At 28.7% G+C, this 12,447-nt stretch overlaps 1 protein-coding gene across 1 annotated transcript in view; it reads left to right on the forward strand.

The window, feature by feature from the left end:
- LOC132949704 (neuroligin-4, X-linked-like) overlaps window positions 1-12,447 on the forward strand; it is a 339,951-nt gene that overhangs the window by 259,864 nt on the left and 67,640 nt on the right. The window contains exon 5 of the mRNA XM_061020715.1: window positions 7,716-8,000. Coding sequence (XP_060876698.1) covers window positions 7,716-8,000 — 285 coding nt within the window. The remainder of the gene's footprint in view (window positions 1-7,715; window positions 8,001-12,447) is intronic.

A 12,447-nucleotide genomic window follows, 5' to 3' on the forward strand; every position in this document is an offset into this window, starting at 1 on the left:
ATAGTTGTAGTATCAGATTTATTTTTTTAAATAAAAAATATCACACAATCGAATTCCATATTTTAATTACATACGAGAATACATTTTTATTAATTTAAATACGTATTCCTGTTATTAGGACTGTAGGTAGGTTATTAGTGGATTATTGGAGATATTTTTTAATATCACACTTTTAAGAGACTTGAATTAAGAAAATTATATTGTGAACAAAATAGTTATATTAATAAATTGTATACTTATCAATTATAATTAATAGAAAAACAATTATAAACAATTTATGATTGGTTTTCGTAGTGGAATGCCTTGTAAATTTTTAGACATCATTGCTATAAAATGGATTCATAAACATTTTCATGGATTTTTATAAAATGTGAACTAATATAACAGAAAAACTGAATAAGCTATAAATATTAATTATTGTTAAAGGACCATGATTTTTTATTTTTATTTTATACACTCAGTATATTGGTAATATATAATGAAACTATGATCTTGAATTTCAATATAACCCATCGGTCTTGTATTAATTTGTCTTTTTATTGTCTTTTTTTCTTTTTAATCGTATTGTGATCCTCTTATCAACACCTTATATAATTGTGGGAAATTTCTAATTATTTATATTTTATATACATTCAATATCTTAAATATCACATTTTTTATCAACTTCATATATTATACTTTATTTTATATTTATTTTTTGTCAGTAGTATTAATACTTTACATAAGGTAATATTTTATAATTTATGTTACATTTGTTTTATAAACACTCAAACTTAAGTCACTCTAGACAGTTGTTAGTCAAGCATATTCAATTTTCGAGTTCATATTTAATTGTTTTTAGTTCTAAATAAACGTATTTTAGGTCATCGTGGTTCAGAGTATTAATATGACACAGTGCATGAGGAGAAAAGGCTACACTTTCACGTTTAATTTAACTTAAGTATTTTCATCAAGTATTGCATTTTTTTATTAGATAACTGAAAATTAAAATGAGTAACGACTCAATACTTAATTAAGTTAATAAAAATAAATAAAATTATCATTAAAACGTTGCAAAATATATTAGTAATTTTTTATTTTATCGAGATATTCAACAAGACAACAACTCATGCATTTATTAACAATATAAAATACCTAAATCACTATGGTCTGATCTAAATATTTTATTATTCCTCATGTATAAAGCATTCACTTACAGCATACTTTAATTATTATTTATTTTAGCCCAAGTAAATATAACATTTTTTTTTGATATTATTTTGTTAATTAAATAACTTTAAAGCAAAAATTAAAACCTCAACTATTTTTCAGAGCACAGCCAGTGTTATAAATAATAGTTTCATTTTATTAATAACTCTTTCAAGTTCTATTTTATTTTTTCTTATATCAAAATCATAATAATATATATTTTCTCGGTAAAAAAAAACAAAATGAAAGAATTCAACAAATTCAAAATTAGTTTAAGGTATGAAATATAAATACTAATTTCTGCATATTTGCACCAAGTAATATTCCCCCGTTCAAATACTTGGATTATTATGTTACTATTGTAAACAGTAGTTATATCCGGAGTTGTATCCATTAATATTAGATATTACTCGTGTACAATACATTTTCAGTACGGAATATTTGATCGTGATATTTTAATATATACACGTTATATGACTTAAGGCTCCCTTTTTCTGTTTTATTTCAATAATTTTTTTATAAGTCTGAACACTTGTACATAACAAATCACAGTTTCATCAAATATCAAACGCAACACAAATCAGATGGCCGCTTTATTATTATGTTTTTTTTGCTATTATCGCCCACTGTTATTAGTATTTTGCAACTTCTTGTATTTGCCGTGTTATCGTCAATGTTAAAAATTCCATGGATTTTGTTCTTAAAGCCATTGATAATCTATGTAGTATAACTTTAGCATCCATGTTTGGTTCGACTCCAATTCAATATTAAAATATCCCCTGCTCGAAAAAAAAGTAATACAAAATACATATTTTTTTTCACTATAATGTTTTAAATGTGCTTTAAAAACAACATGCTATCGACTTATCGTTATATTGAATAATTAATAACAACCTGAAAATATTTTACAGATAATAGTATATTGTACTGTTTTTTTTTCTTATTTATTTTTAATGCTGTATTATCATGTTAACCATGACTTTAATTTCCTCGTGTACTAAGATAATTTATGAGCGTTTTACGGTAATTAAGCTAAATATTTTCTTGCTTGAGTCTTTATGAGAGCGTTACTAATGTAAACGCATTAGTTAAATTTATAAATGAAACGTATCGTCAATGATGTTTTGACGTTTGTAAATACCTTATTTTTTCATAAGTAGACAGGTAAAACCAATTTTAACACCAAGTAAAAAACAGTAAAATGCACAAAATATGCAATCGTTTAATAATATAATATACTAATAATATCATTAAACGATAGTAAAAAATCAATATAGGTACTTATCAATTATTTATTTAAATTTATTTTTTCAATACAATGTTTATAACTTATTACAACTTAGATGTAAGACATGCTGACATATGTTTATAATTCACATCAACATTAAGCAAGATAGGAATTGTTAGGAATATGTTAGGTACATTAAATTGGAATAATTTGTTTAATCCCCGTTAAATTTACTTAACAAAACTGGAGTAGGCTTGGACAGGTTTAGCTACGATTATTATTACCATCCCTAGAAAGTTACAAGATAATACAACATAAACTACCGAAAGATAAATGCTCTGCGTACAACCCTATCGCGTTATGCATATTTCACTGACAAAAGTATTTAAATTAAAAGTCACCAAATAAATATTTAAGTACTTATACACATTAATAAAATATATACATTCTAAAAATTGTTTGTATAAGTTCGTAATAGGCAGTTAAATAATTAATACATTTTATAAAAAAAAACTCAATGAACCATGTTTTTCTGCTAACAATTTATTAATCTACTTTATTTTTTTAAATCTTTATTTTTATACCTTTTTGTAATTGTTATAATTATTATTTATGTACTTTTTATTTTTAAACTCACTTTTTTCTTGTATAATAAATGCTGAATTTTCAACAGATTTCTCTAGCACTGATACATTAGGTTAACCGGTGTGAAAATACAATGAATTTGGTAGAAACGAATTGGAGCATGTGGAAGTAGAACGCAAAGTAAATAGGAATAATAAATTAGTGGATTGCATTTCGGTGCAATCGATCTCAGAATAAGTTATACAACCATCGTTTACAATTGAATTGTATTCTTGATTCTAAAGTTTCTGTATTAAATTTAATAGCAAGTATGTTTAAGAAGGTCCTATAGTGTACTAAAGTTGGTTTAATTCAAATAGTAACACACATAGAAACCTAAATTATTCGTTTTTTTTCATACATCAAACAATCTAGGCATGAGCTTTAATAAATGTACCTCTGTTTAGTTTTTAATAATATATTAATAAAGTAATTCATTCTATAGTTTTATAGTTTGTATTATTTAAATATCGATAATTACAATATTAAATCTATATTGAAGTTGCAATGTAGTACATTACTTTCAATATATCAATGAAAAATCATACTGACAGGCCATTAACGGATGTTTGTGTTCCCAGATATATATTGAAATATCACAACCCAACAAAAAAAAAACGACAACGGAATCAATTTAATATGTTGAAAAAAATATTGAAATTTTGAAATTATTGTTAAATTTGCATATTAATACACTGATATACCTACTATAATTTTAAAATGCTGAGAAGTATAAAAATGTATCATTATAAAACTGTTATAAATATTAGTTATCTTAAGTTATCTTTATTCATACATACACAGTCAAATCGTAGAAATTATTTGATTAACATATTGTAAGTTTGAACAGTGCTTTGTTTAAGCTATTTTCACGTATACGTATTACGTAATGATGTTGCCGATGTTAGTTGGACATTTTTTACTGTTCAACATTTCTGAAAAATTTATATTTCTTGTAGAATATTTAAATAAATTGTAATATATTATCATACACATACGATGTCTTGTATATAGTTTTATTTGATATATTTTCCAACTAAATAAATTCTTGACATTTTTGAAATTTTTTGAAATTTATTGTTCTCATAAAATTATCAAATTTAGAAAGTGTGCAGCCATTCGCATACGATAAAGATCATTTAAAAATTGTATTATGTTTAAAATAACTATAATAGTAATTACTAAATGATAATAAGAGATTTATATTGTACTACAACCGGTTGAGTCCAATGATTGTACTCCAATCAGCTGAATAAGTTCGAAACTATGTAAAATATCATTCGTTATGTCCAATGTGCTGATCAGAATATCCCAGTATTTTTACGAATTAAATTTCCATAATTGAACTACGTTCCAACAGTTATTAGTTATTAGTTATTATCTACTTATATTTAGTTGAAAAAGACAAAATATGATAAATTGGATATAGATGATATAGAACAGACAAGTAAATATATAAAGATCCAGTAAAATCTACAATACTCATGGCATAATATTATACCAACATTAACCACACCAAAAGTACACTAAATACTTATTAAAATACACGATGTTGGCAGAATTGTTCTTTGATGTTTCTAAAATTGCTTTTCATGCAGTAAATAACAGTCGGTAAAATCAAGTTATGTTACTTATTACATAATTTAATATTTGAATCGACATGGTTTCATCTCCAAAATAGCAAAAATTAAAATCAAACACAAAATATATAATAAAAACAACAAAAATCATGTAATTGAAAAAAAAAAACAGTAAATAACAAAATTTAATATAGAAAATAAACTATATGAATCGGCTTTAGAGTGGTTTAAACTAATATCTTAAGTTGTATAAACAAGTCATTTTAAACATTTTAAATTATCATTTTTGTCATGTGGGTTTACTCATTTTTTAATATATCCAGCAAAATATGTGTGCTTCTTTTTTCTCATATTATTCATTCCAGATGGATACAGCTTATATTTAATTTCTTTAAATGTCTAACCAAATAAAATGTGTAGCTAACAACGAGCTGAAACCTCAAAAGCATTATTGGTTTTGGCCCATCGGCGTTTGGAAATTTCGTAACAATCCCATAATTTAAAATATTATATTAAAATACAGAAATGTACATACAAATCTTCTTCGTCGATGTCCAATCCATGCCTCCTCAAATATTTAAAAAACGGGTTAAGACATTTTTAATTTTCATGAAAAATTTATATTAAATTATATTTAAAAAAAAATAGAATCTAATCAGTACTTAGTTCATAGTCCAAGGATTTGTTGAATGTGCTTCCGTACAGATTGTGCAAAATGAAAATGGCAACCATTTTGTTTTATATTTGGAAACATATATTTGAATGCGTTATAGCACTTCGTTCAAAGTCTTTCATTATTTATTTCGGGTTCTAAGCAGAATTTTTTTTAAACTGTTAAGTCTTAATAGACGGTAAATATGATTCTTCAATTTGTTTGGCAGTAAGCATATAATATAATATGGTAGGTGTAATGAAGTTTTCTAAAACATTAACTAAGTACATTTATGAAAAAAATTAAGGTTATGTTTTAAACGTACCATCAGCAAACCAATCAACATAACGGTCTATTATCTCTAAATTATCAGGTGTAGAAAATATAATTATTCAATCATTGGATAGGCCTGAATCGTGTAACAGTATGAGACAAAATTATTTACAACACCATTTAGGATGTACATAAGCTAAGAACAAACCCAAGCAGTTACCTAACAATAATCGTTGGGATAATTTAAAATCCACTATACGCAGAGTGAAAGAATACTATTTCAACTGTTTTAACTCCATAAACCAAATAATTGACACTTTAATACATAAGAAAAAGAAAATATATAACACCGACGCATTACGTATCATACTTCAATTTGGTGTGTGCAAATCTTGGACAAACATTTGCTTTCCCGTATACGTTAAGATTTCATCAAAAATTAACTATAATATACATTATGTATTGTTATACATATCATCGTTTTTATTTTTTACAAACATTATGTCATCACAGCGGTTACATGCATACCTAACTTTATTCATGGGCTGAATTCGTTTTTCAATAGTGACGCCATAGATGATATTATGATACGCATTATACGGTACTTATATAAAAAAAAAATCGATTTTCAGATTTTATACAATATGTATATCCACCTATATATTATATACAATATATACAACAACAAAGATCGTCGAGTATAATAAATTGCTTACCCATCAGCTGTCTTCTTAAATTTCGTTCATCGCTTTTAGACACTCTAAACTCAAAAAATATCATACAATTTATCGAGTGAATGCGTCTCGAATTTTAACGTAAATATTATGTCATAAAAAGGACGAAAAAAATACAATATAATGACAGTTATTAGTTTCCTGTTGACTCGTGGAATCTAATAAGGAAAAACCTCATCTGTGATCAGTTTTTACACGTAATCCGTCGTACTATAATATTATGTGTGTATTACAACAAGGAAATAATATAATAAAATACCATGGTTGTGCCTTTGTTAAAAATTAAAAATTATTACGCTACATAAAATTTTTCTTAGAGGTATTCATTTTAATATATTATTGTTCAAACTTCTCGGTCTGGTAATAATATTTGTGTATTTTATTGTTTGAGGTGCCAAAGTATAAATGTGTAATTTCTTATAACAATATGATAACATTTTATTCGGCTTTCAGGAAATTACAAAACCTGAATTTTCTTTAATAATAATAAGTTTATGTACTAGATAAATAAATTAAAAAACTAATTTATTTAATACTTAGTATTGTTTGAAAATTCTTCAATATTGCAAGTTGTAAAGGAAAATTTATGTTTTATTTTCAAAAATAAAACATCAAAGAAATTCAAAACTGATTGCTGTTTCGTAATCGTATTATTTTACAAAATATAATCTGTTTAAAATCATGTAGAAAATAAATACAAAATGGTTAATTAATCGTATGCGTATATAAAACCACAATGTGTCAAAAACACTAGTGTAATTTAATTTAACACTGTAATGTGTATTAATATTAATAATGATTTAAACGCGATTTGATAATTATTTGATTTAATTGCAGTAAAAAAATGTAAAACCCGAATTAAATGAAAAGTATAACAATCATTAATTGTAGCTTTAACTTTTTGATTAGCCCATTGCAATATAAGTAGGTACCTATAGGTATTTGGGAACAGGCCGATTACTACGATCCCACGAAATATCATCTCGATACGAGTAGAATAATAATACTATGTAGGCCACGTTTTCGTTATTTTTATCCATATAATATTTTTCTTCGTTAATTTCAAAAATAATTATCCAGAAAAGCCATTAGGAGCGAAAATCATCTTCGCTCGAATTCGGGAACGCTATAGCTGTATATAATACGCTTTGTATACGACCACAGAAATGATCACATAAAAGCAAAATTTCGATCCGAACGTAATAATATGTAACGATAATTATAATTATAACCGTTCGAACGGGCCTTTTATACGGTTAATATTATGTTTGTCCCCGGAAATCGACGGTTCGAGAAAGCGCGTGCAAAAATGTCACCACCCCAAACGACGATTTTCAGCCCTATATTATATGCACGTCCACGATTGTAATATCGATCGTTATCTCATATCACACCTATTTGTCTTGATAATTTTTCCTTACGTTTTATTTTCGCAGTGTTATTCCACCGGGCCATCCTGCTCAGCGGTTCTCCGCTAAGTCCACTGTCTCTGGTCAGGGACCCTGTGTACTACGGCCATCAGGTGGCCAAGTTGGTCAACTGTTCGCCGGATTTGCAACACTTGCATCTGCTCAACTGCCTGCGCGACACGCCACTGGATCAGTTGTTGAACGCGCAGCTCCACGTGCCCGAGTTCACCACTGCGTTCGGGCCCAGCGTGGACGGTGTCATCATCGACGTTGGAACTGCTGCCGAGTCCAGCAGGCTCGGCGCGCAGTCGAGTGAGTAAAATAATATTAAATATATTCCGTCGACTTGATGAACAATAACTATGTGAAATTTCAGAGATTAAATTGTTCAGGCATACTTAGGGAAAATGTCTAGTCTAGAAATTGTTTAATATTAAAATAATAATTTAAAAATGAAACCTAAATAATATGTAATATTGTTAATACGCACAGTGTACAGATTTTTCGGAGTCAAAAATACTACTAATATCGTTGTATGCTAATTTTTTTATTGATTGATTTTTAAGAAATTACCTACAAACATCACTAAGGCCACCTAACCGTATACGTTCGACTGTATACAGTAAAAGTGCGTCATAAATCTTAACACGACGTATTGTTTTTTTGTTACAGAATGGTTACAGACGTGATTGTAATAATAATACGTATAATAAAAATATACTTCTTTTTAATATTTTTCAATGTGAATTTAAATTTACACAATTTAATTCAACTTTACGATTTTCAATTTGTGAGTATCGTTATATAACAATTTAAAAGGATTTGATGTGGAAAATTATTAAAAGAGCGGAAATTGTTATGCTGATGTAATAAAAATACATTATAGTTACGTTTCAAATTGAAATCAGTTTCCTAAAGTTGTTTTATTTAATTATACATTTATCTAAAACCAATTATATTTCGTTATTTAGAATAAGTATCTGATTCAAATATTCCACAAGCACAAAATATTATATCTACCGAGTCCTACGAATTACGATACCACAGTTTTCCGTATTCGCTGCAAGTAGTTTACTTTATAAATTATATAATATAATAATAGTTATAAACAATAAATTATAGTTTCAACATTCGATATTTATTTATACATTTTTTCAGTTAAGTACGTTTCATTCAGTATATACAACTAAAATACTTTTTTTTTATCCATTCAAAACATACTTAATTGTCGTCTACATTTCTACCTTTTTGATTTTTTTTAGATACACTTGATCAAGTTTAACTTGAATTTAAATGAAACAATAATTTATATAGCTTATATTAATAATGGTGATTATGTAAATATTTACATTGATTTTTTTCTACGATATAATATATTGTATGTATGTATTAATATTATTATTATTATATTGCTTTTTCTTTTGTTCTATTTGATATCATTTTGGTCATAAAATTATTTTGTAACTTCTAATTACTGCATTTATGTTTTGTATTTAGACTTATGTCCGTAATCAAATAAATAAATGAAATGGGCTGTTAGTGTAAAATGTGTAATTAATCAACAAATTCTAAATTCACGAGGTATCACAAAAAAAAAGATAAGGTCTTTATTATTTTTATAACAAATAATAATATTATGCATTGTAGTCTTTACAAAAATACAATCACAATGGTTTAAATTCGTGAACAACTTTAGTGGATAAAAAATTAAGACGCTTAAATTGCCAAAACCAGGTGAAGCCGTATCAAATAACAACTTACAACTCAGCCAACCGTATCTGTTTTGTAATCAAAATGAAATCCGCAATGCGTTGAAACTTTTTTTTAAGTCATTTTTAAAAAATGTGTATTTTTAACACGCTATGATGAATCGCGAACATAAAAACACTGTATTTTACAGGTTTATAATCTGTGGAAGTCATTAATGCGGAAAGGCGGAAAAAAAGTTAAATCATAATAGTAAATTCAGTCGTCATTATTTTCGATCTATATATTATATTATAGTCGCCACGGACAAACGTGCGCTAATTGCTTCGGATACAAATTTATATTCGTCTGGACCTTAGGTCACGGGGAAGAAGGATGGGGGACAATAAAGATACTGTAAAAATAAAATAATACGCCGGAAACGAAAAAACCTCTATATCGCTGCCAGCCGCCCGGAGAGTATTGGTTTCCATTGGAAACTTAATCCAAAGTGCGAGAAACTCGACGAGGTTTTGTTTATCCCGGGAGGGCTCTTATCGTTCATGCTAATGGGCCCGGAGAGGTTTCGGTTAGGTCGACCTGAATAAATGGGATTGGTTTGTAGAGCGCAGAGTTTTGAATAAGCGGATTTTTATGTGAATAAATGGATACAATGTCGGGCAAAGGGGTGGAGGCGTGCGTGCGAGTATAATATATTTTTTGTACGGTCTTGACTTATATTTTATGCTTTTTGTACATAATATGAACGACACTGGCCCCCATACGGAGTTGTTATTGTCCACCAAAGTCACACCCGGAAATAGATGATCGAATACCTTCCGTCATTCCCTTTCCGCCGTCCACATCGTCTCGCCAACAGAAAATAAAATTGTTTCCGCCGTGACGACTGTTTAGTCCCGATACGGTTGTACCGTGCAGCAGGATGTGTCCTTAACGCTCTTTTTCGTCTGATTTTCGTTCACGATTCGTTTGTTAGACATCATGCATATACGTGTCTACGAATAATAATAAGGAGAATGCACGTACCGAACTATGTTTATGTATAATATTATATAATGTCACCGTGTGCGATACCACACCGCCCCAGCCTGCAGTCAACTACAATATTCCATCGTTATCTGCAATCCGCCTTTGCGATTACGTGATAAATTAAACTGATACGTTGTTTACAAGTTCAAACAAAACGCAATTTCGGATATCGCGGCCCCGTAACGTTGGCTTTAACACGCGTGAAATTCGGCCGAATTGCATTCTACAAACTCGTTAGGCAGTACATACTATTATCGTACACCATATCCGAATGTATAATATTGCCAAACAACTTTTGGACGACCGAGTTTATTAACAATCTCGCTGACGGTGCACATACATAGTTTTAGGTTGCATTTGATATTCACGCGGTAAGCCACCGCGTGCGTCTTAACCCTACAGCTGATGGCCGCTGAATTCACATGGCGCAACTAGCGGGCAAGTTGGCGAAGTGAAACTTTGGGCTCTCTAATAATACAAGTGACCGTTCGGTGGAGTGTGGACGGACAAATAAAAATTGGTTTTCAGTTTATTTTTTCACATTTTATAATTATTATTACCTATATTTCATTAATATAAACATTTACGTTATGACTTATTATAATAGCTTAAAACGATATAGCTGTTATACTATAATTATATACTGTTATAGTTAATAGCATATGGAGCATAATATTACCCTACGAGTTATTAATTTAAGACTGTTGAAAGCGAACCAATTTCAAGGAGTCGGATTTAGGCAATATTCTATAACCATCGTGAGTGATGTGTGACTGTGTGTGTGTAGTGACTGATCATTAGTGAGTACCCCAAACGCTTTATATAATTAAAGATGAACTACGGCTAAGATTCTTGGAAATCCGTAATAACGTACATACGCCCGGTCACGTGTCACTATATTTTGCGATCAAAAAAGGTTCAACATATGAAAGTCTCAAAAATTGGAAGAAAAATTCACCCACTACCAAAAGCCCGATTTTAATTTTGGAAACATATTTTCATTTCTTATTTTCATTTCTATGTTATGTAGAAAATGGTTTTTCGATTTTTTTTTGTATTGTCCAGTTAGTTAAGTACCTACTAAATTAATTAAATTTCTTTTTTTTTCAAAATACACCTTTACTTTAGTGTTACAAGAAAAAATAATCAAAAACCCATTTCCTACATAACCTAGAAAAGAGAATAAGGAATTCAAAATTAAATTGGACTTCTGAAAGTATATTTTTTTCTTTTGCTTATTGGTCTAAATGCACTAAAAAACGACCCGCTTTCGAAATAATGGTAATGGTTTTGATCATCTTCGGGGGGGGGGGGGGAGGAGTATGTAGTGTACCATGTACCTTGGATTGTTTAAGATCATTTATATTTTTGGGTAGGAGGCCCCATTTTATAATTGACTTCAGGGCCCCCAAGTGTCTAGTTGCGCCACTGCCGCTAATTATCGTCATTTTTTTTTCTTTTCTCAACTGCGTTTAGTGTGTGTATGTATTTGTGTATTTGCTATTTTTTTTACTGTTCACATTTTTTTTTTGTTTTTGTTTTTATTTATATTGCTACCAATGGTTATAATTTGATTTATGAGTTGATTGATGTCTTATTCGCTAAGAGTTCGAGTCTTTTGTTGTTTCCGTTATTTCCACGTAACCAGAAATCAATGTTCAGAAGCTTTTTTCGTATTTTGTATATTGTTCACCTTAATGTATTTCTTTAGTTTAACATTTAATTCCGGACTACTTATAATACAATTGTATTGTTCGTATAAACGTGATTCCAAAATATAAATAATAAATATCACAAGTGACAACAATAATGACAAGAAACAAAATATAAACCTTTCATAAATAATTCTTTACATCCTTACCTCCGATCGTTGTTGAATTTGTACTCTGATGTTTGTATGAATTTATTGGATGAGTCATCAACCCTCACTCCCGACTAATGGCAGTAAGAGATACGAGACCCATTACAACACCCTCAAGTATTTATAAATCTTACGTCTACTGATTTCCGGTCGACTTCCGTG

Source organism: Metopolophium dirhodum, chromosome 7 (assembly GCF_019925205.1).
Source record: "Metopolophium dirhodum isolate CAU chromosome 7, ASM1992520v1, whole genome shotgun sequence".
NCBI lineage: Eukaryota > Metazoa > Arthropoda > Insecta > Hemiptera > Aphididae > Metopolophium > Metopolophium dirhodum.